Source organism: Phlebotomus argentipes, unplaced genomic scaffold, assembly GCF_947086385.1.
Source record: "Phlebotomus argentipes unplaced genomic scaffold, Phlebotomus argentipes genome assembly contig_2, whole genome shotgun sequence".
In the NCBI taxonomy this organism is placed as follows: Eukaryota; Metazoa; Arthropoda; class Insecta; order Diptera; family Psychodidae; genus Phlebotomus; species Phlebotomus argentipes.
The window spans coordinates 8,875,711-8,899,484 of record NW_026776162.1 but is presented as its reverse complement, the minus strand read 5'-3'; the positions used below and the strand labels follow the sequence as shown (position 1 = coordinate 8,899,484).

The 23,774-nt window shown below is 46.0% G+C and overlaps 6 protein-coding genes across 7 annotated transcripts; 3 read left to right on the top strand and 3 right to left on the bottom strand.

The window, feature by feature from the left end:
- The first annotated feature begins 8,558 nt into the window (after nt 1-8,558).
- LOC132264541 (exonuclease 3'-5' domain-containing protein 2) lies at nt 8,559-10,536 on the top strand. Its single transcript, XM_059764782.1, has 3 exons — nt 8,559-8,847; nt 8,905-9,528; nt 9,582-10,536. Exons 1-3 carry the CDS (start codon nt 8,645-8,647, stop codon nt 10,501-10,503), a joined length of 1,749 nt encoding a protein of 582 aa, XP_059620765.1. The 5' UTR covers nt 8,559-8,644; the 3' UTR covers nt 10,504-10,536.
- A 226-nt stretch (nt 10,537-10,762) lies between these two features.
- On the top strand, nt 10,763-17,285 carry LOC132263025 (ras GTPase-activating protein 1). Of its 2 annotated transcripts, XR_009468474.1 has the most exons (6): nt 10,763-11,214; nt 11,275-11,873; nt 12,642-13,495; nt 13,989-15,049; nt 16,059-16,395; nt 16,489-17,285. XR_009468474.1 is itself a non-coding variant. In XM_059762579.1 (5 exons), exons 1-5 carry the CDS (start codon nt 11,058-11,060, stop codon nt 16,208-16,210), a joined length of 2,823 nt encoding a protein of 940 aa, XP_059618562.1. In that variant the 5' UTR covers nt 10,763-11,057; the 3' UTR covers nt 16,211-17,285. The 2 variants fall into 2 exon arrangements, 1 of the variants encoding a protein (XP_059618562.1); XM_059762579.1 differs by having other exon boundaries at nt 16,059-17,285.
- Nucleotides 17,286-17,305: 20 nt separating this feature from the next.
- On the bottom strand, nt 17,306-17,747 carry LOC132263060 (protein kish). Its single transcript, XM_059762632.1, has 3 exons — nt 17,677-17,747; nt 17,485-17,594; nt 17,306-17,426 (listed from the first exon to the last, which is right to left on the bottom strand). The coding sequence occupies exons 1-3, from the start codon at nt 17,677-17,679 to the stop codon at nt 17,321-17,323; spliced, it is 219 nt and encodes a 72-aa protein (XP_059618615.1). The 5' UTR covers nt 17,680-17,747; the 3' UTR covers nt 17,306-17,320.
- Nucleotides 17,748-17,871: 124 nt separating this feature from the next.
- On the top strand, nt 17,872-19,531 carry LOC132265242 (cilium assembly protein DZIP1L). The gene is made up of 2 exons (XM_059765820.1): nt 17,872-17,980; nt 18,051-19,531. Exons 1-2 carry the CDS (start codon nt 17,872-17,874, stop codon nt 19,529-19,531), a joined length of 1,590 nt encoding a protein of 529 aa, XP_059621803.1.
- Nucleotides 19,506-21,877, bottom strand: LOC132265241 (EF-hand domain-containing family member C2). The gene is made up of 3 exons (XM_059765819.1): nt 21,827-21,877; nt 20,753-21,766; nt 19,506-20,375 (listed from the first exon to the last, which is right to left on the bottom strand). Exons 1-3 carry the CDS (start codon nt 21,875-21,877, stop codon nt 19,533-19,535), a joined length of 1,908 nt encoding a protein of 635 aa, XP_059621802.1. The 3' UTR covers nt 19,506-19,532.
- A 298-nt stretch (nt 21,878-22,175) lies between these two features.
- On the bottom strand, nt 22,176-23,632 carry LOC132263044 (opsin-1-like). The gene is made up of 2 exons (XM_059762607.1): nt 23,391-23,632; nt 22,176-23,302 (listed from the first exon to the last, which is right to left on the bottom strand). The coding sequence occupies exons 1-2, from the start codon at nt 23,502-23,504 to the stop codon at nt 22,283-22,285; spliced, it is 1,134 nt and encodes a 377-aa protein (XP_059618590.1). The 5' UTR covers nt 23,505-23,632; the 3' UTR covers nt 22,176-22,282.
- Nucleotides 23,633-23,774: the final 142 nt, after the last annotated feature.

The following is a 23,774-nucleotide window of genomic DNA, read 5'->3' as shown; positions in this document are numbered from 1 at the left end:
ATCACTTCCACTGATCAAAAACTCCTCTAAGTTTCACCACAATAAAAGGAAAAACAGGAAATAATTCTTGAAATTCTCTCGTGAAGGAAAGTTGAGCATTTTTCCAGCTGCTCAATTTCTGTCAATTTGAATGAATTTCTATTCATGAATTGTGCACAATTCGTAGTTCAATTGGAAAATTGAACCCATTTGAATATAAATTATTTTCTCCAATGACGTGCAGTTCAAGGAGCACTTCAACCCCCGCCCTTTTGTGTATCTCCCGAGCGCCTTGAGCTAGCGAACTGAGCTGTATTCGCAGAGATATTGATGGCGTAAAGAAGACCGCATTCAAGATTTTTATTCGCCACTAAAAGCAGACATTTCCTCCCTCTTTCCACACCCCCCCAGAGAAAAACCACTCTAAATATAAATATTACACACAGTGTGAGAAAAGAGAGATTAAAGATAATTAAAATTTTAGAACCATCCACAGAATGGACTTTAAAAATACCCACGGCAATGGCGAGGTGAAATACAGCACAATATAAAAGCCCTTTTTGCACTCTCATGCCACCATTAAAATATTTAATATGACCCCGGAAAGATATCGCATATCTCACATAACTTGCGCCCATATTCGTGCCATCATCCACCTTTTTGCTGGCTGTTCAGGGTGTGGGGGTGAGAGAAAAGAATCGGCGGAAAATGAGAGCCGGATGAATAAAACACCAGCCAAATTTCATACATCGATACATTCCTGTGGCGCTTTGGGGTGTCTTTTCCCACCCCCATTGCGGCTTATTGTGTCTATCCTTTATTTTATTATCCTGTCTCCGCGGCGCGCGCGAGTGAATTCCGCGCGTTTAGAGCGACGGAGTACCGGAAAAAATTCTTTAATGTGATTTATATGGATTAAATGCTAGGCAAAGCTCAATATTCCCTATACACACTTCGCCTCTCTCTCTCTCTCTCTGCGAAAGCCATTCACCGCCATCCTATATTTGGATCAAGGCAGCAAACAACCCCCAAAGCGGTTTTTATTATTTTTCCACTCTCTTCCGCCCTTCTTCGCCATTCCTCTGGACGCTCATATCTATGCTTTTTCAAACGTCTCTCCCGAATTTGTATTGAATTTATTATTACGTGAAAACTTTCATGCGGGAACCGATGGGGGGCGCGCGCGCGCAAAAAAGGGGGCGCTGCGGGAGGGTGGAAAAACAAGTGCACAAGTTTCGTCGTAAATTTTCCACACAAACCCAATGATTATTGAGAGATTTACTACATATGAGAGGAAGAGAGAGTCTTTGGGAAAAAGATTGTGGACTTGAGCAGAGGGGTTGCGATGGTCTTTTGGCTTAAGGATTATCTCTCGCAGTGACTCTTATTTATATATCTGGACTTGGCCAACGGCACAGATGTCTCCTGTGGTCGTTGCGGGAAAGTCAGAGTCGGGAAATTTGATGGCTGAGCAGTGAAAAGTGAGGATCATGAAGCGTTTTCTTCATCACACATGAAATATCTTTGATATTTTGGCAAGTTTAGGAGCGTAATTTTCAAAATTGCCAATGAAATTAAGAGGAGTCGTTGCAACTTTGGAGATTTGGAACTTTAGTTTGTAAAACTTACTAATTTGTGTTGCAACTTTTGAGATTTCGAACTTCAGTTTGTAAAACTTACTAATTTGCGTTGCAACTTTAGAGATTTCGAACTTCAGTTCGTAAAACTTACTAATTTGCGTTGCAACTTTGGAGATTTCGAACTTCAGTTCGTAAAACTTACTAATTTGCGTTGCAACTTTATACGCTAGTGTAAAGTAAGAATGTCATACGAACGACAAGACGTTGCAAAGTGAAGTTGTGAGTTTATTTAATACGAATTTCAGCTGTCAAAATGTCATTTCTTCGCGACTATTCTTGATCTACGGAAAAATGTGAAAATTACTCTGTTTTCCGTGCAGTTTTTGGTCATTTTCCTTCACGTGGAAATTGAAGCAAAGTTTTTCGTGTTCCTCCAAACTAATCTCTGAAATAGTGAAACTCAGGAAATAAATTCTCCGAATTTATAACTTTTACAGCTTATTTAGAATGTTATGATATAAAAGTTGCAACGACTTATAAGCTCAATTTTTGTGAAGAAAGAAATAATTCCCAGTAATAAAAATTTTTGAAAAATCCATAAAATAGCGAGACAATTAAATTAATTTTCAAGTTATTTCTCTGTTTCTATGCTGTTAAAAAACGTCTCTTTGAAGGATTTCCTTGAATTTGTGCTGAAATATTGAACAAGTCTGCATTTCTTCTGTTCCATTCAATCTCCTTTCAGTTTCTTGAGTGATAAATTCCATTCTTCAGTCGTCTCTTCTGTGGAAACTTCTTTTTACTATAGAGAAACGCTATAAATACTTCTCTTTCAATATTGCAGCACTTGACTATTTTATTGCTCTGAAAACTCAACAATTAACCTTCCTGGAAATTTTCTCCTTGTTTTTCTCGCAGCAGCAACATTTTCCCTCAAAGCATGAGACATTGATTAAATTCATCCCCCCAAAATTGAGGTCGCTCTCCTGTAATTCCAACAGACCGTGTAACATTTTCCAAAGACAAACACAAATCCAACGTGGTGTAGTTTCGAAAGTTGCGCGAGAGCCAGAAACTTTTCCCCGTGGTTTCATCCCTCTTGTGCAAAGAAAGATCCCCCGCAAAACTTGCGCCCCGCGCGCGCCAAAGAAGGGGGTGGCCAAGGGGGGATTTTTCAATGCATCTTTCATCGCCTCTTCCGGGGGTTGTGTCTCTTTTGTGTGGTGGCGGAAAATTTGTCTGCACATTAGTTGTGCTGGCCAACATTTATGATTATTTTGGACGCAAAACACACCCTCATACATGGTGGAAAACTTTAAATTACTTTCTGCCAGTGCGAAACTTTCGCTCGGGTAATGAATTTTTCGATGGGAGTTGGGCGCGCGCTTGATGTTTCAAATGGCTGAAGGTATTTTCGAGGGTAGTATTTATGGTGTTTTAATCCCATTAAGAGATCGCGCCACTGTTTCCCTTAAGCACAAAACTCATTCACTTCTCCCACCCCCCTCGTGATTAAGCCTCCCCCCTTTGGGGGGGACAGCGAGGAAAAAATTGCGCCTGCCGTGCGGAGATGGAATCATTTTCGTCAATTTGGGCCGCCCTTCGGCTGTCTCTTTAGTGATATTTCCATCTCGACGGCGCTGACTGTGGAGTTGAGATGTTGAGTAAGTCTCAAAGGAGAGCGCGCCCATCTAATCAATTTGTTGAACAAGGATTTTCCACGAAAATTAGGTTATTCGCATTATAATGTGTATAAGGGCGTTTCTTTTCCACTCTCTCTCTCCACTCTCACTCTCTCCCTCTCTCGCACCACGAATTTCTTCGCCACCCCCGCAATTCCACCCCCAAGAGCCCTCCCCACCCCGCTCCTCGACATTCACCTTATCCGGGCGGCCGAGGAAAAACATGGGTTTCAGAGCTACACAACTTCCAAAACTTGCACACACACACTTTTTACACGCTCGCCTTCATTATTCCACCACGAGTTCGAGCGAGCTTTCTTTTCTCTGGCAACGAAAAATTGCCCACCACTATAAATTTAACTCTTGTCGTTCTTTTTATCCTTCATTCACACACTATGATCTTCTCAATATTTCACTCTCCACCCACTCTCTCTTCCCGGTTTGGAGGGTGGAAAAAAAAAGACGAGGGAGCTTTATTCGGAAAGCTCTTGAAGCCCCATTTAACTCTCTGCGCCACAAAATCACCCTCTCATCAATTTTTAATCACTCATCCCGCACTGGAGACGCGCTCCGCCACTAATTCACCCTCTGTCTAGACCCGCGAAAAGTGCACTCGCTGAAACTGCACAGAAGGAGACTCACACACTCTCTCTCTCTCTTCCTACATCATCAGCACCACAGGATTTATGGGGTGAGCGTGGAAAGACGCTCCCATCGTCGTCGCACACACAAGAAGTCCCCGCGCACTGAAGCCTCTCGCCAAGAACGTGGTGTGCTAAACCTCGCCAAGAGGATTCTAACCCCGGAGAAAGAGAGCGTGAGCAAAGGTACAAAGTGTGGCCCCCACCACACCCTCAGCCCCGAATGGGGGCATCGCTTGGCGCCAAGGCGCGCACATTGCGCCCCCAAGTGGTGTACAATGTGTGGGAAAACCACCCCTAAAGCTTTTCAATCTTCATGATATTTTGTGAAAATCACCAGCATTCAGTGTTTAAAACAATAAAAACTGTATTTAGGTTAAACATAACCTAAAAATGCCACTTAGGAAATCGAAATCCTTCATTTAAAGAACAATTTGAACTCGTTCTTCCTCATTTTCGCAAGTAAAACCGATTTATTTTCCTTAATTATACCTTTAAAGAGTTATAAATGTGATATTATCAAGATTGATTTTAGGTTATGTTGAAAATTCTGACAAAAGAGACAGTGAAAAGAGAAAAAAAACTAAGTTTAGAACAAGATAAGATATAAATTAATATAAAAAAGTCCAATAATTGCTGCAAACGTGTGTTTAGATTGAACATAACCTAAAAATGTTACTTAAGAAATCGAAATCCTTCATTTAAAGAACAATTTGAGCTCGTTTCTCCTCTAAAACAGCAAACTATGCACTTAAATGGTTATAAATATGTTTCTATCAAGATTGATTTTAGGTTATGTTGAAAATTCTGACAAAAGAGAGAATAAAAAGAGCAGAAAACTAAGTTTAAAGCAAGATAAGTTTGAAATAAGTATAAAAACAGTCCAATAATTGCTGGCAAGCCTGTGTTTAGATGAAACATAACCTATAAATGTTACTTGGAAATTGAAAATTTGTCATTTGTAGAACTTTTTGATCTATTTTCTAGCCTAAAGTTGTCAATTTCAGCTCTTTGTCACGTGATAACAGATCAAATTCGCCAAGTTTTGTCCTTAAAAGGCTCTGAATAAGATTCTCTCAAGATTACTTTTGAGGTTATGTTGAAAAAGATCAAGAATCAGGGGAAAATCAAGAATGATCAAGAGCCCAGTGTTACTCTGCGGCCAGCAGGAAGTGGTGTACAGCCTCCGGAGGCAGTGTCTGCGCCTCGCTTCGCGCCGGGGCGCCCAGAAGAGAGACCGCAGCAGCAGCCAGCGTGCGCCAGAGCGAGAGACACCCGAAACAGGAGCGCCTCCACGTACAGTGAACTGTATTAACGCGCGGCGCACGGCGCATGGGCGGCACGGAGCCTCCCGCCACCCCCAAACACAGTGCCTCTCGCTCGCAGGACTCCCCACATATCGACGAGCGCGTGCATGTTTTGATATGCGATAGCAGCCCATCTGGAGCGTCTGCTGGGTGGCCTAAGCAAACGCCTCTCAGCGTGCCGAGGATGCCATTTGTGGCGCAATTCGTTCCGCCACTCTCTCAATATTTAATGCCAATTTACAATCATGCCATTTTGGAGACGCACACACACACACACTGGGCTGAGATGCTCATGAAATTCCTAATAAGCCGAGAAATATCGCATCAGCAATGCTGACAAACATGCCAAAGTTTAACCTTAAGGGACACTTCCAGGTCACAATCACAATTGTAACTGAAATGAAGCTAGACGAAGCTTGACTGACACTGAATTCCTGAGAACTTTGTCAAGTCTTGTCAAGAAGGAGGAGTTTTTATGAGTGAATGACGCGTCTTAGTCCTGATTGAACATCTTCGCGCTAACACGAGAGCCAAAAACCTAGGCAAAGTGATTAGAAATTGAAATTAATTGAAGATTGTAGTTCGATTTTCACAGCCAGCAAATGTTAACCCGCCCTATTTTTGAGGAATCTTCATTATCTCAATCAAACATTTAAATATTGATTTTTACTTTCAAATTATCAAAATTAGAAATAGAAATAATATCTAAATATTTACAGAATATTTGATTAAAATTTATATTAAAATAGCAAAGAGTCACAAGATTTGCTAAAATCTGTATTTCAACACCAAAAATTAGGAGGAAATTCAATTGAAATTTCTACATGCCTTGGAAGTTTAAATTGCTGCCCTCTGGCGGCAATATGTGGAGAAAATAATCAAATATCAAAGACATGAAAAACAGTTTAAACAACTTAATTTCGTTATTAATATCTTAGCGTCAAAAGCATGTTTTTGGCTTTGACCACGCCCACTGAAACGCCCCGCCCAATTGCATTATTCGCCTGCTTGCTGCGCACTTCAAATGTGGAATTAAATCTGCATTCCGTTAATGCTTTAAGACTTTGCAGAGTTTCACGAAATAATTTCCCAGCCGGTAATATTTAAATAACAAGAAAGTTTTGCAAAGTTAGTCCAAACAATATTAGGCTTCCTCTCGCTTGTTCGCATTAGCTACTCATATGTTAATATAATATCCCGAATTACCAACAAACTGAGGACTTTGACAGTCAATCTCAGGGCTTGTCTCGGCGTGTCCTGCAGAAACAGGAGCAAGGCGAATATAATGGTGCTCCTGAGGATGCTGAGCACTTTCATTCAGGTCGAGGCTGTGTGAATAGAAAGTGGTTCAACTTCATCCGCACCGTGAACAACAGCCGAATAATGACTGTCGGTGGATTTCGGTTCTTTGAGACGCTTTGCCTGGCATAATTACGATTTGTTTACCCTCACGAACTCTCGGCCCACATTGCACGCAAAATTTCTGAACAAAAGTCACCCCCTTTGCCACCCCCGGAAAACCTCCTGTGCTTCTGTGGAATTTCTCCTCGAGGTTTGTGTGGAAAGCATTAAAATTTTCCCTTAACACACTTCTTCTTCTTCGGCGCTCATGCAACAGAAATATCAATCAAAGTTGATGGGGAAGAGAATAATAAAAAAAAAAGTTGTTGGAAGAGACAAGAAATAAATTGAATTCAATTCTGCAAGACACAAAATATCACACACACGCTCACAATCTTGAATTTCTCATTCTTCCAGAAGAGCTTCTTCCCCCTCTGGCCACCCACAGGGGCGCTTCTTGTGCGGTGGGGGCGGTTGGGAGGGAAAGCACAGGGAAAAGATAGAGTGTTGAATGGGTAAAAATCTTCCCCAGCAAGACCTGCAATTCACGCCTCGGATATTTCACATCCCTTCGCGATGCTTTTGTGTGTGTCTTTCTACTCCATCATCGCCACGGCAAACACAATTGGGGAATTTTTCACACAAGAGTCACACAAAACACACCGAAAGTCCACGATTTTTCACTTTCCCTTCGCGCCCACGCGAATCCGCAACACTTTGCAGGACAAGAACAGCGCCAAAGACGTCCTGTGACGCGATAATTGACGGTGTTTCCTGGCGAAGGAAAAATTGATAACACGAGGATAGCAACTGAAGTTGCGAGATCGATATATTGAGATGTGAAAGCTCTCTCTCTCTTGCTCTCTGGGAAAACCCCTCATTTTCTCTCTCCCTCTCTTCGGCTCTCTTCTCTCTCGCGCGCGCCGGAGCTTTTTGCCACCGAAATTCCATTGAACTTTGCATATCACACTTTACACATCGCAAAACGTCGGGAGCTTTTGCACCTTCTCCGCTGCTTTTCCTGCGGGGGTGTGGGAAAAATACACCAAACCACTTCTTAAGAAGTGATATTGTAAAAGTTCTTCCCACGGCAAATGCTGCGCGCGTGGGAAAAAAGGCGATGGATTCATTGGATTTGCCAAAATATCGCACACACAATGTGATTTATTGTGACGCTTTTCGCTCGGCACAATTTTCCTCCCATCGAGAGCGACGCAGGGAAATAGTGTGTGATGGAATAAACACTTCATGAATAAATATGTGCACTTATAAATAGAGATTCATTATGATCAAATCACATGGGATTTAATTAGGATATTTTCGTGAGGAGTATTTTTGGCAAGAAAATATTCCAAGAACGCTTGGAGAATTTGAATTAATTTTTCGCACGCTGGAAAAAATAGTTTCTCAGCGAGATTAATTCAATTTCAATAAGCTCAAAAACATATTTCTGAATAGAGTTTTCTGAGTTTTCAAATCTTCAGGGGTTGAAAATATTGATTACAGCTTAAATTACAGGAAAATTGCTTATAATTAGCAACAAGAAGTATGAAATTACGCACTGAAATTGACTGTAATCAGAAAAAGCACTGATTTCTTAAGTTAAATGCCAGATAAGTGCAAAATTCTCCGTGTTTTATAAGTCTTTTATGTGATGAATGCAAGCTTAATTGATAAATGTTGATTTAACGATCAGAAAGATTCTAAATTGACTAATTTTTCAGGGAATTTTCACAGCCTGAAGACTTAAAATGAATGCTTATTTTGATTGTTATTGAAAATGATTAAATTCTTTGCTAAAACACGTAAAATCTGGGATTAATTCGCGATATAAAGTTGAGCTAAATGACGAAAATGCTCTTATTTTATCAATTTTATACATTTTATCTATTCAAAATTGATAATTTTTGGTAATTTTGCTTAAAAGAAGCATGAAAAAGTCTTCCAAGTGCAAATTGAAAGCTCAACTGTCACTTTTCGAATCACTTTCCGCGTGAAGTGAGCGTCGCACCGGTCAATGACGTCAGTCAACAGTTGTTTAAGGTTATGACATTACATAAAATGTGAAATCGGGGAATTACACACTCGGCGAAATCCATTAAATCACCCTCAAGATGAGCGCAGAAAACAGATCTCTGCTGCGGAACACCTTGGTGGCATCCGTGGGCATCGGCCTGGTGTACATAATGGCGAGATACAGGCGGGATGTGGTGAGGAAGTGGAGAAGTGTCTGGACGTCAAATCCTCTGCAGAGTCAGACGATCGAAGTGGTAAACAATGTGGAGCAGTGCCAGAGAGTTGTGGAGATTCTCAAGAAGTGAGTCACTCTGGTGGGAAGTTGGGAGTGTTCTGAGGATTGTCGCTTGCCTTTCAGCCACTGTCGGAAGTTCCAGGTGCTGGGATTCGATTGCGAATGGGTGACAGTGAATGGCGTCCGGCATCCGATTGCGCTGCTGCAATTGGCGTCGCACAGCGGCTTGTGCGCCCTGTTCCGGCTCAGTCACATCCGGGGCATCCCGGCGGACTTGCGGGAGCTGCTGGAGCGCGAGGACATCATCAAGGTGGGCGTGGCGCCCAATGAGGACGCCAGATTGCTGTGCGCGGACTATTCTGTGCACGTGGCGAGTGTGCTGGACTTGCGGAGCATGGCGAATCTCGTGGGCGAGCAGCCGCTGGGACTCAGCAAGCTGTCACAGACGTTCCTGGGCATCGAGCTGGACAAAGACTGGCGCCTGAGGTGCTCAGACTGGGCGGCGCCAGAGCTGGACGCCAAGCAATTGCAGTACGCCGCCAATGACGCCTTCGTGGCGATTGAGCTGTTCAAGTACTTCTCCCGCAGGATCTCTCCCCGCCGCAGTCTGTCCTTCTGGGGCGCTGGCCAGAGTCTGCAGGACACTCTGAGCATCTGCTCGCCCTTCATCGACATCTCGTTCAAGTACAAGAGCGGCGAATCGCCACGAAAAGAGGCGCGAAGGAGTCTCCGGAAGAAGCCTTCAGAGTGAGTTGTGGCAGTGAATGTCCGGGAATCTCGACTAATTGTTGATCTTTCAGGGATGCGAGCGTGACGAAGGAGAGCAAGAGGATGTTCTCCACCAGATCTCGGCCGCTGTACTACAATTGCTTCATGCAGGCGCCGGATGGCGAGCTTCTGTGCACGATGGACGTCCGGAAGGCGGACTGGTACATCGCCAAGGGGCTCGCCGTGCTGGTGAAGCAGGAGCCCTACACGGTGCAGCTCACGTTCGAGCCCTCCGGACGCGCCGAGGGCAACGTGGGCGACTTCGACAAGCAACTGAAGGTGAATCAGTGCGTCGTCTGTGGCCACAACGAGTCCTACATCCGGAAGTACGTCGTGCCGCGTGAGTACAGAAAGTTCTTCCCGAAGATCATGAAGAGCCACTCCAGCCACGACGTGCTGCTGCTCTGCACGCCCTGCCATCAGCGCAGCAGCCGACACGATCTGGACCTCCGTCAGCGACTGGCGCAGGAATGCAACGCGCCTCTCGAGGCGGATCCCGAGGGATCAAAGTTCCAGGAGGACTTTGACCTGAAGAAAATCAAGTCACTCGCCTTGGCGCTCACGGAGCGCCGACAATCCATCCCGGAGGCGAGAATCAGAGAGATTGAACGCAAGATTCTGGAGCGTTTTCCCGCCTGGACGGAAGTCACGGACGACAAACTGCTGGAGATCCTGATGATGAAGACGCTGGTGCCCAATTCCGCCTTCCGGCCGCACGGAGAGATCGTCGTGGAGCACTTCAAGGCCGCCGCGGGATTGCTGAGCCTGGAGAAGCTCTGGCGAGAGCACTTCCTGACCACCATGAAGCCCAGCTTCCTGCCTTACTACTGGTCAGTGACGCACAACCACGAGCGACTGGAGATTAAGGCTGGCCGCGGACACGTGGATGTGGACGATCTTGCAATCGCAGGGATGGATTTGGCGGATAATCCTGATGTTCTTCCTGGACATTGAAGATGTCTGAATAAAGAGGTTTATTCACGTTAATTTGTGTTTTTCCTTCGGTAAAGCGGTAAATTGAATTGCTGCAGAGCTGATTTTCATGATTTTCTTCAAAAATCCTTCAGAAAATCAGGGAAAAACAGTGAATTTTGAATGAATTCAGCGAATTGCAAGAATATTCTCCGCCACTGGCTTGGCAATGCACTTGACCGCGTAAAATACGCGTAGAAAAGCGCGAATCGCGACGGCGCTGGCATGCCAGCGCGCTGCCAGACTGATATGAGAAAGACGGAGGAAAATGCGACGAGCAGAAATATGGAAGTGCTGAAAGCGTGAACGGAGTGCGTGAAAAAGAGTTTTCCCCGCGTGAAAAGGCATCTGTGGCGATCGGGGCGGCGTCTGGGGCGGTGTGCGAGGGTCGCGAGAGGCGATAAATGGTGGTTTAGTGAGGGTGAAGTGCGCGTTGCGTTGTCAGATCGAGTTTCGTGGGGGTTTTTGTGTCAAGCGGAGAAGACAGTTCGCGGGGTTCCGCCCAGTTGGGGGCTTTTGGGGCGGCGCAGTTGCCGATGGCCGAGCTGCTGCGGATGGCGGGTCTGATGAGCCACAAGGACAAGCTGGGCAGCCCGTCGACGGGCTCCGAGGACGGCGGCGGCGGCGTGGACATGGGCGAGCTGGTGCAGGAGCTGGAGCAGGACGAGTTCGACGCGCCCGTGCTGGCCAATGGTAGCGCCCTAGGTGAGTGCCCCGGGCAGCGCACTAACTTGCCTCCCCTTCCCACCCGAGCAGGCGACCGTCCGGCGCTCATCGCGCCGCCGGAGAGCGAGTGGTACCACGGGCGGCTGGACCGGTACAGCGCCGAGCAGCGGCTGCGCTCCGCCAACATCCTGGGCAGCTACCTGGTGCGCGAGAGCGACCGCAAGCCCGGCTCGTACGTGCTGAGCTACCTGGGGCGCACCGGCATCAACCACTTCCGCATCACGGCGGTGTGCGGCGACTTCTACATCGGCGGCCGGCAGTTCTTCTCGCTCAGCGACCTGGTCGGCTACTACACGTCCTGCAGCGATCTGCTGAAGCGCGAGCGCCTGGTCATCCCCGTGCCGCCGCCGGAGCCCGTGAACGACAAGAAGCGCGTCGTGGCGATCCTGCCGTACACCAAGATGCCCGACACGGACGAGCTGACGTTCCAGAAGGGCGACATCTTCTTCCTGCACAACGACATGGGCGACGGCTGGCTGTGGGTCACGGCGCACCGCACCGGCGAGCAGGGCATGATCTTCCGCGAGCTGGTGGAGGATCTGGACCCCGGCATCGACCCCAACACCGTCTTCCCCTGGTTCCACCCCAACTGCACCAAGAACGAGGCCGTGGACATGCTGGTGAAGGTAATCTCGCCCCAATTCGCCCCTTTCTTATCATTTGGGGGGCAATTTATCGCGAAATTGATTAGCAAATCGGAAATATTGATTATCAAAGTCGCCTTTTCACGTCTTTGGGTGTGAAAATCAACTTTTCACACCTCGTCGGGTGCAGAAAAAGCCGTAAAAAGCCCAAATCGCTTTCTTTTCAAGGACGCGAATTGAACATTTAGTCTTAATCTTAATCAAAACTCTTTTTAATCATATAATAAAGTGTTAATATAATTATTTCATATATTTTCCTGTTGATTTCGATATTATTAATTAAAATTATGAGTAAAATATGGCGAATTAACAGACTAACTGTGAATATTACATACAAAAAGATAGTTTTTCATAGTTTTCATGTGTATTTTATCTCAAAAATCCGTAAAAATAGTAAAAATCAACATTTTTACACTTTCGTTTTGAAGTGATCGACAATTATCGACACTTATCGACTCGAATTACGTTCAATTTCCTTTTTCTAATACACAATTTTATGGGAAAAATTGATAAAATCTTCAATATAATAACTAATTTGTCCATTTAAGTCCTATTTTTCCCTCTAAATTTGTGTTAAAAAATGAAATTGCAGACACTTCGTGTCGATAAGTGTCGGCAAATGTCAACCACTTCAATAGATTGGAATATTTTCACAGTCAGTCGCTTAGCCTAGCTCTCCTAGGTTCTTTTTCGTTTTAATCCACATTAGTTGCTAATCGATCTAATCCGGTGTTGTGTTTCGCCTGAAAGGCGGGCCCCGGAAGCTTCCTGGTGCGCCCGAGCGACAACTCGCCCGGCGACTACTCGCTGTTCTTCCACATCAACAACCAGATCCAGCGCTTCCGGATCGAGAAGAAGGGCGTGCGCTACTTGATGGGCGGGCGCAACTTCGAGTGCCTGGACGCGGTGATCAATCGCTACCGCAAGGAGCAGATCGTGGAGGGACACACGCTGAACCATCCGGTGGTGAATGGGCAGCAGCCGGAGTTCAACGCGCCGCCGAGCATGTCGGCCGCGGCGGAGAAGATCTACGCGACGCTGCGCGAGTGTCGCGACCAGATCGGGCTGAAGAAGATCAAGGGCATCAAGCACCACGGCTATCTGCTGAAGAAGTCGGACAAGAGCGCCAAGTGGAAGCAGCTGTACTTCGCGCTGCTCGTGGAGGGCACGGAGACGCACCTGTGCTTCTACGACAATCCCAAGAAGACCAAGCCCAAGGGCCTGATCGACATGTCGTGCGCGTATCTCTATCAGGTGCACGAGTCGCTGTGGGAGCGCGCGCTCTGCTTCCAGATCGTGGAGCGCGCGCTGCCCTGCCTGGCCACGGTGTCCTTCCTCTGTGCCAACACGCCTGAGTCCTACGTGGAGTGGATCAGTGCGCTCAAGTCGCAGTGCGTGTCGCAGCTGAGCAAGGCGCAGTCCAAGGTGCCGCGCCTGCGCGAGCTGCGCTGCCTCAATCTGCAGATCCTCGAGGCGCATCGGCTGCCCTTCAAGCTCGTGCCGCATCCCTACTGCAGCATCACGCTCAACCAGCAGGTCAAGGTCGGCAAGACGCGCGTCAAGGTCGCGCCCGATCCGGTCTGGGAGGAGGAGTTCATCCTCGAGTGAGTATTCAGTCCATTCAGACTCAAAATGGAGTGATATTCGGTGTGTCTGTGCTAGAATTTCCCAGATTTCAATATCAAAGAACCTTGATTTTGCTCAAAAGGTCCATTATTTCCTGAAATAATGGATAGATTTCATTTCAAATCGTTTTCCACATCAGATAAAGTGATTTTGAAGAAAATTCATCTTCTTTTCATGATATTTAAGATAGATTTTTAAAAATTCTCTAGTTTGTGTGAGTTTTAGGCTCAAAATTCAGTGGGAAAAGTGAAGAAGAGCGAAAAATATCATGTAAAATAGACCATTTATAAACAGGAAATTATTAAATTCGGTAAAAAATTGAGAATAATCAAGGATTTGCTCTATTTTCTGTAGTTTAGCAAGGACACATTAGTTGAGACACAATTCAAGATTTCAAGAAAACTGAGAAAATAAGAATAAATGAGCGGAAAACGCTTGATTTGCAATGCCAATGTTCTCTCGTCGTTGCAGCGACGTGCCGCCGGACGTGGCGACGCTGACGATCACCGTGCTGAGTCGCGGGAAGCGCGGCAAGGACTCGGAGATGGCGGAGATCACGGTGGACCTGCTGAGCCTGAAGAACGGCCAGGAGACGGAGGACTGGTACCAGCTGACGGGGATGACGCCGATGGGCGAGTGGGGCTCGCTGCGGCTGCGCATGCGCTATCTGGACGACCTGATCATGCCGTGCGAGGAGTACAGCCCGCTGCAGCAGCTGCTGCTGGAGCCCGAGCTCAGCTCCGTGAAGGCGCTGGCAGAGCTGTGCCACAACGACCGCGTGCCGCTGGCCACGTCGCTGCTGCGCGTCTTCCGCCACGAGAAGCGCGAGACGGAGCTGATTAAGGTGCTGTGCCAGGCGGAGATTGCGCGCGAGAGCGAGACCACGACGCTGTTCCGCGGCGCGTCGCTGGCCACCACGCTCATGGATCTGTACATGCGCGCCGAGTGCTCGTGCTTCCTCCAGGCCGCCGTGTCGGACATTGTGACGAAGATCCTGGACAGCAAGCAGTCGGCGGAGCTGAATCCCACGAAGATGGACGTGAGCGACGACGCGTGCAGCAATGCGGAGTTCCTGCTGCAGATCCTCGATCAGGTCACGCAGTCCATCTTCACGGCGCCCGAGGCGTGTCCGCGCAGCGTGCGCTTCATCTGCAACTGCCTGCAGAAGGCCGTGGTGAGCAAGTGGCCGTCGGAGCGCCTCGTGCGCACGCGCGTCGTGTCGGGCTTCATCTTCCTGCGCCTCCTCTGTCCGGCGCTGCTCAATCCGCGCCAATTCGGCCTGGTCACCGAGACGCCGCCGCAAACTGCCACGCGATCGCTGGTGATGATCGCCAAGTGTCTGCAGAATCTCGCCAATCTGATTGAGTTTGGCGGCAAGGAGCCGTACATGGAGGTGGTGAATCCCTTCATTCTGAAGAACAAGGAGCGCATGATTGTGTTCCTGGACCAGCTGTCGTCCGTCACGGATCCCAATCCACTTCCCGGATGCATTCCCGACCAGAGTCACGCCAGCCACATGTATTCCGACGCAGGTTAGTCACTTTTGCCCCAGAAAGGAGCTCAGAAAGTGAGAAATATTCTCATTTTCCATCCTTTCTGCACACTTTTGATTGAAAATCGTTTAATTTTCGTGGTTTATTGACCAGTTTTGGCACTTTTTCAGTACAAAAATGCCTCAGAAAGAGAGAAGAGGACGAAAAAATGACTCTTTTCAGGGTTTTTCTTCCAATTATTCCAGTTTTTAATCGAATTTCAGACATAATAAGTCAATTTAAGGACACAATTTCAGAAAAACGCATCAAATTGATGAAATTCAAGCTGAAGAAAACACTCAAGATGAAGAAAATCATTGAAAACTCTCCAAAAATGAGTCACAAAAGCATTTTTCATGTGAAAAAAGTCTCAAGATTTTTTCAAGGGAAAGATTTATGGGTTAAATCTGTACACCATTTACAAATAAGACTAAGAATTGACTGAAATCGCACTAATAATTTTAAAATTCTGATTTTCAGATTGTCTTTAAGGAATTTTAATGCTATATTTCATGATTTTCAGCTTTTAATTACACTTTTTGATATTTTATTCTCAATTAGAATCTTTATGGCTTCAAAAAATGGTGTTTTGAAGTAAAAATTTGAGGTTATGTTTGATTTGAAGGATCTTAGCTTTCAGAATTGCGGTTTTTAATGAATGAAAATGCACAATTTTACTTATAAAGTCAAAAGACTTTCAGTTTAGGCACAAGAATTTGTATTTTAGGATGTTTTTTAGTCTTTAATCACTGACATAACCTCAAAAAATATGTCAAAATTACAATTTGGTTTCAAATTCAGTTCTGAGAGTAAAATAATCATAATAATGAGTACAATAATAATGAAAAAGTGTCTTTTAGCTTCTCAGAAGCTTAAATTTGAAGGTTTTGTGCGTTCGGAAATTGATTCTTTGTCATAATTGTGCTTGTTTTTCTGTGCAAATGATCATTAAATCGTGAATTCAGGCGGGAAAAGTCTTTAAGATCTTCTTTTGCTGTGTCTTTTTCAGGTCGCGAATTGGCCACTCTTCATCACATTTGCGTGTCGCATTTGCAGGATCTTCAGGCGCTGTCGAAGACCACGAACTCGATCAAGAAGTTGGTCACGGTGACGGACATGCTGACGAAGCACAAGCTTAAGTATAGGGAAATGATCAGTTAATCCACTGGAATTCATGGGCTTTTGAGACATTTTTTCTCTCAGGAAAAAGAAAAATCTTGAATTTGTTCTGTGGTGGAGAGAAAACACGAATGGACAAGTCTAATTTTTGCGCATGTTTTAAAAGAAGAGAGCTAAAAAAAAGAAAATCAAGCGACGAGAGTGTAAAAAAATGCATCTTTTAATAGGTGAATTTTCAACTAGAATTAAACACTAAATAACGTTGTATAGTCATTTCTGCTGTTTACACACTTCAAACAATATTATTCTTCACTATCTAGGAGAGGAAATTACTATAAAGACCCTTTTAGAGGCACAAGAAGGAAAAAGGATGCGGAAAACAAAGACTGGCGAAGTCTATATTTATACATGATCTATTTATACGGGATTTGCTTTGGAGTCTTTTGAAGGAAAACAACAAAAATATTGTAGGTTGATGTCTTTTAGTTTAATGTAATTGCGCTTGTCTTTGATAATCTCTAGGAATATTTTAATAATTATATTGTCTTAACAATTAGAACTGCGCTCTTATTAATGCAAGATGAAGAAGCAGATCAAAATTATACTCTAAAGAAAAATTACTAAAAAAAAAACATTTCCTTATGTTTAACTTCTTAATACCAAAGCTAAGTTTTATTTCCAGACTTTGATTGGCCTATGAAAAATCTTAACCAAAAAAGAAAGAAAAAACAAGACATTTTAAGAGAAACGCTTCCTATTCATAAGAGATTCTCACTCTCTCTCTTAACGAAAACATTTCTTACAAGTTTACAGAATTTACAGAGTTGAAAGATTAAACAAAAAATAGATGATATTAACCACTTAACAGTGTCAATTAAAGTCCATTCGTAATTTTTAGTGTCACTAATAGGAATAAAATATGATCTTGTGAAGAGTTTTTTCTTTTCTTTTTTACTCCTTTTATTATTAAGAGAATTGTATCGACAGTGAAAAGCTTTTATTCCTTTCCCCGCCCCCCAATATTCACCCAGTATAATTAACTGTATGATAGGCTCTCTCATTCCTACATAATGTATGAATATCGTTCATTAAAGTTAGTTTTTTTCTGAATTGAAAATCACCTTTTAATTTTTTTGCATTTACAAGAATATCTTATGATAAACAGAGAATTGATATCGCCATGAAGACACACGCCACGCCGACGTACGGAGATTTGCGCTCGCCGATCCGCGCCAGCTTCCAGAAGATGCCCAAGACCCTGTGGAGGAGCAACAGATGAGTATCTGATCAGGATCACGCAAGGATTTCAGCCTTACCCGGTTTTATTCCTGTCGATTATGCTCGGGAAAATCGACCGCAAATATGTGCAAGTGCAGATCAGGAGCAGGAGAACCGAAAGCAGGCTTTGGAAGTTGAATAGCGCACTCTGGAAAGACAATCACACATCCTTGTTGATTCCTTTGCAGGGAAATTGCCTCAAACAGGCTTGATTTGGAGGATTTCCTCACCATTTTCACGATTTACTGTGTTGGATTGTTGTTTTTCCAGATGACGGCAGAATTGACAACTCCTCACTGGCAAGCGAGTCAATATAGCATGATATTTCACCTACTTTTGCATGCAAGTGTTTCCCGCCTTTTCGCGCCATGGCAACGATTTGTTGGGACGAGAAATCGATTTTCTCCTTACTGAAAACAGTGAAAATGAATAGCGCCACGTACAAGTGGAATTACAATTTCCCACAAATCGCGAGGGAATACGGATTGAGGCTGAATGGAGCGGAAAGTGGAACTCTAGATTGGCGACTTATAGGTAAATTCCACACAAACTCGCAGTGAATCTCAAGAAACAGCACAATAAATTCTCTCGATAACTCTGCCAGGATCGCACGACATCGAGAGGCTGGTGAAGGACAACGACTTTGAGCGCCTGGAGTCTGTGATTCCGCACCTCACGGAGGCTCCGCTGGGCGCGATCCTGAACAATTCCGTCCTGGATTCGGGCATCGCGAAGTACTTCTGTCTGGCACAGCTGGGATTGCAGTATCTCTCCTTCTGCAAGGACTTCCTGGACAAGGCGGTGACGTCGCTGAGGCGCAATGTGTACAACATCGAGAAGGAGCGACAGAAGTTGCTGAAGACGAACAGGAAGAAGAACGAAGAATTGCTGCGAATGCACAAGAAAGTGCACAAAATTGAGGAGAACTTCGAGAAGAAGAGCGACACTTATGCGTGCTCAAAGTGCACGAAGAACTTCGCATCGCCAGAGTTTCTGGACAATCACGTGGAGCGAAAGCATTCGCAGAGTGTGCAGAAGATGGAGGATGACAACAATCTCGTGGGAAATATCAAACTGGAGCTGGAGATTAAGCAGCTGAAGCAGAAGTTGAACGACGCCGAGAGGAAATTGCAGGAACCGAGGAAAACGTGTGCTTCTCTCGGCATTCAGACGAACTTCGAGGAGGAGAAGGACAAGGACGAGAGCAGCGAAGTTCAGGCGCAGCGACAGTTGGTTCTGGAGTCGCAGCATCAATTGGCGGAGCTGCTCAGGGCGCAGCTGAACGCCATGGACGAGTGGAAGTCGTCGGAGAAGCAACGGAGTCAGAAGGATTCGCTGGAGATGAAGACTTCCCTCCAGGAAGCCGTGAAATTGATGTCGCAGAAGAGTCGCGTCGTGCTGAACAAGAGCAAACTCGATCTCTACTCAATCCCAGCGGGAAAAGCAGAAGCCAAGGAATCCGCAGAAGCTGAAGAGATCAGAGAATGGAGGAAAAAGTATCACGATCTTGAGGAATCCTACAAAGATGGACATGAGAAATTGAGCTACATTTTGAACGATCTGGACAAGAAGAACAAGGATCAAAGGCTTCTCATTGAGATGCTGAAGAAGAAACCGGAAACCAAGGATTTCACCGTTCAAGTGGAAATTGTAAAATCGATAAAATCCGATGATGAGATCTTGAAGATTCCCAGCAAAATTCCCATGAAGATGTTCGTGTCGAGCATAACAGATTCCGAAGATGAAGATGAAGATGAGGAAGAAGAGGAGGAAATTTCTGTTGGAAAATCGAAGGAAGATCAGAGACAAATGGCTAAAAACAAGATTAATTTAACACTAGAGAATTTGGGCATAAAACCTGATCAAACAAGGCTAAAATCGAGTGATTTTGAGAAGATAAAAAGCAAGATTTCACGCGAAAGAAGCAGCAGAATTAGAAATATCAGCAATTTCTCGAGAACTAGAAGTAATATTCTGGATAAACTTGAAGACTTAATCCAATCAAATCAACCACATCCGAGTCCTTTAAGTACCAAAATATCCTTCTTATCGTCCAAAATCTCCAAAAGAGTCAATTTCAAGTGATTTATTCTGTATCTTGTTTCAAATCATCTTCCAATCCAATAAAGTCTATAAACTTGTTCCAATCCACGACACTTCCTCTCTCTTTCATGTTCATTTCCACGTCGGCGCTCTGGAAATACCTGCAAATCGTGATGATCTCGTGCGTCTTGACGTCTCCGTTCAGTAGATGCGTCAGCATGTCCTTCATCATCTCAAAGTCCGCAGCCAAGCTTCCATTCTCCCGCATCGCCAGCTTCGGAAGATACTCGGCAATGAAGACTTTGTAGTGCGGCCGAATTGTGTCCCGAATCTTCGTCATGATCGTATCGATGTTGGCGTACGGAAACGTATTTTGATTCTTCTCCATGTAATCAAACACGTGACAATCCGCCGACACGATTTCGAACACGTGATCGGACAATTGAATCCTGCTGCCGATGAAGAAATGCTGCGGCGCGAAGATCTGCGGACGAACTGAAGACATGAGATTCTGATTTGGCAAGAAGAATTGCTTGCGATGCAGAAATCTTCCGCCCGTAAAACCGGAATTTCGCACAGGTTTCTCAAATACGGAAATCGTATCGTCGGCCAAGTAGTAATTGACGATGAAGATTCTCTCGGAATTCTCCTTGATTCGCGAAATCAACTTAGCGCCGAAGCGCAACACTTGATTTTCATGGCTGATGAACTTCTTCACGTCCGTTTTTGGCGGTTTTGGCTCCAAAGTCTTGCAATTCTCCTCAGAATCTTGATGCGTTCCCCAACCGTTGAAGGCCGGAAGTTGTCTCTCCTTGGGCTTCAGCACGACTGAAGTCTGGTCGGGATCTTGAGCCTTTTCTAGTGGAGTGATTCCTTCAAGACCGTACTGAAAAGAAGCCAGAAAACATTGTATTTTTGGTTATATTCTCTACAAACCAATATATAACCAACTTACGACTAATTAACAACTTTACTAATGATTTTTTGACCGATCACTCTTTTGAGATCTTTTTCGATATGAAATATGAAAGAATTTTTAGAAGTATTTAAAAATTTTGCTCAAAATCTTGAAATTTGAAAGCTTAGGTTATATTTTATGGTTAGAATTGGGTTAGAATTTGGTTATAAGGTCCGGAATCTATCATTTTCTAAGTTATTCTAGTTTAGACGTAAGATTTTACGGTTTTCAGCCAAGATTGCAGGTTTACGACATAAGATCTTAGACTTTAAAAAAATGTCTGACTTGAAAAACATAAATTTTACCTTTTCTTTGTAGAAATTCCGCGTGAAAGCGTCGCAATCGATTAGCACAACGCTTCGTCCGAAGACATCCAAAGTCTTGCCGACTTGCAAATCCTTCTCCGTCACGAACTCGTTCTTATCCGCCTCTTCGGCTTTGGAATCCGGGATGAATCTGCCATTCGTCAGTCCCATTCCGAAGACATTCAGCACCGTCATTGGATTGCGCAAGTCCAGATCTGTGACGGCGGAAGCTTTCTTCGGCAATTTCATGCGCTTGAGGAATTGCAGAGTTTCCTGTCGCCCCGAATTCGCCGGCAGAACCTCAATGATCTCCAGTGTGTTGTCGCAGAGGTAGAAGAGGACAGTCAAGTCCCTCACGTAGCCCATGTCCTTCTCTCTGCTGTCCCAGAAGCCCGAGTAGCGCAGCACTTTGCCGTCGTTCTGCAGAAACTGCGCCAATTTGTTGCTCTTCACGCCAAAGCGCCGAACCGTGACGTTGGCCTGCGCCTTGCGCATCTCCGTGTTGGGATCCACCGGAATGGACTCAGCCTGTGGCACGCGGATGCCCAGCTGGTTGAGGAATTGCCGCGTGAAGTCGTCGCAATTCGTCACGTGATAAGTGCGACTGAAGATCGTCACCGGCTTGCCCACGTTGAAGTCCAGCACGGAGAGGAACTTGCGCTCGTGCAGATCGCCCGCCGGCACCTTCTGGCGCTTCACGATGCACCCCTGCGGAATGCCGGAGTCCGCGATCTTGGGCTCGATCACCTGCACCGTGCCGTCCTCGAGGAAGAAGGAGATGCGCATGCTGCGGATCTGGTAGGCGGACGCGTCGGCGACGCCCTCGCGGAAGAAGGCGTCGAAGCAGAGCACCCTCTTGTCGTACTGCAGCCATCCGGGCGTGAGATTCTGCGCCATCTTGGGCGGGTACAGCGCTATCATCTCCACCGTGTCCTGCCGCCGGCGGTCGGACAGCGCCGGAATGCCTCTGTAGTGCGTCCAGATCTGCGGCCTCTGGAAGTTGTTCTTGCCAACCTGTAAATCGAGGGTGAAATAATCCACTCAGGGTTGATTAAATGCTACTCAATTACTCACATCGGGGAAGTGATTTCCCGGGAAAAGCGGCAATTTGGAATACTGAGACATTTTTGTTGTTTCGACACAACTGAAATTGCTATGGAGATGATTTTATTATTTAGCACAGAGTTTCCATGCTTTATTAACCCATATTTGCTCTTTGGGTTGTTCTTGTCCTCAATTCAGGTATTATTGATGAAAATAGATCAGGAAATCATTCAATGATTCAATAAAATATAGGAAAATTAGTTCAGGTGTTAATTGGGTTAAATTGTAGTCGTAAAATCTCATAAAAATTGGTTAGAAATACGCCAAACTGACGTAGAAATAACCGTGCAAAGCGTGCAACAAATGAGAGCTTTTAAAATGCTGCATGAAGAGTTTATTCAACAGAAATAGAAAATATAGCATTTCTTCAGCGGGAGCTGCGCATATGTACAACAGTCGCGGTCCGGAGCGTGCCAGGTCGTCGTCTTAGGCCGAGGGCTTCTCCTCGGACACCGCGGTGGCGCCCGAGGCCACGGAGGCCGTGTCGTCGGGGGTGTCTTGGCAGGAGAGCGAGGGGAACTTCTTGTACAGCGCTTGGCGGTACTTGGGGTGGCTGATGCCGTACACGATGGGGTTGTACACGGCGTTGGCCTTGGCGAACAGCGAGCCCCAGATGGTGGCCAGCGGGCTGATGGGCGCCGACTCGAAGACGCCGGTGTAGTTGATGATGAGATATGGCGTCCAGGCGAAGAACCACAGCGCGATGGTGAAGAGCGCCACCTTGGCCAGCTTGCACTCGGCGCTGGCGTTGACGTTCTCGGCGCTGCGCAGCGACGCCACGTTCATCTTCTTGGCCTGCTCGCGCATGTTCTTCTCGTGCGCCGCCACGGCCTGCACGATGAAGAAGTAGGAGTAGATGATGAGCAGCAGCGGCATGTAGTACACGAAGACGGAGTAGACGAGGATGTAGGAGCGGCTGACCCAGTCCTTGGTCAGGTAGTCCGTGCCGCAGGCCGTCATGTTGCCCTCGGGCACGTACCGATTCCAGCCGAACATGGGCGCCAGCGTCCACGCGAGCGAGAACGCCCAGATGAACAGGATGCGCAGCAGTGCGCCATTGCTGGTCATCGGCTTGCCGGCCAGACCCTTCACGATCACATTGTAGCGGTCGAAGGCGATCATGGTCATCGTCCAGATGCTCGTGCAGCCGAACAGGGAGCCGCACATGGCGTAGATCTGGCACATGAGCGGTCCGTAGATCCAGGTCTCGTGGTAGCAGTTCATGACCATGGGCGGACCCATGGTGAACATCATGAGGAAGTCCGAGAAGGCCAAGTTCACCACCAGCAGATTGGACGGGGTGCGGAGTGCCTTAGTCGTGGTGAAGATGTAAATGACCACGCCGTTGCCGATGGCCGAGACCAGGCCCAGCACGCCGATCGTGAAGCCCAGGATCGCGTGCCACAGCGGGTTCATCGGCGGGAACTGGTACCAATGTGCGTCTACCTGCGAAAGTGAGGTTAAATCGGACAGTTAGCGCTGCTGCGCACAAATTGCGCACGAATTGCGCACAAATTGCGCACGAAAATCTCACCAAGTGAAGCATTTCTGGTGGAACTTTGTCCACCACGGTCATGTTCCCGAAGCTCGCGCCGCCTCCGGATCCGCTCTGCCAGGCGCTAAAGTGTGGCTCAGCAAAGGCGGCCATTTTCACCTTCTCTCACTGTTTTTTCACTGAACGAATTGAAATTGAAGTCCTGAAGAAAATCGCCTCAACAGCGAACTACTCCAGCACTCTTAGTGATAATCTACCAAGACCATACAACCAAGGTAACTCGAGTCTCTGCAGCGCTGCACCGTCCTTTTATACCCACTTCCAACGGTGGGACTTGAGATTTGCCCTAATTAAATTACGAATTTCTCATTTCCCGCGAAGACGCACAGAGTCTTTAATCTTTTTAGCTGCATTCTTTCCCTA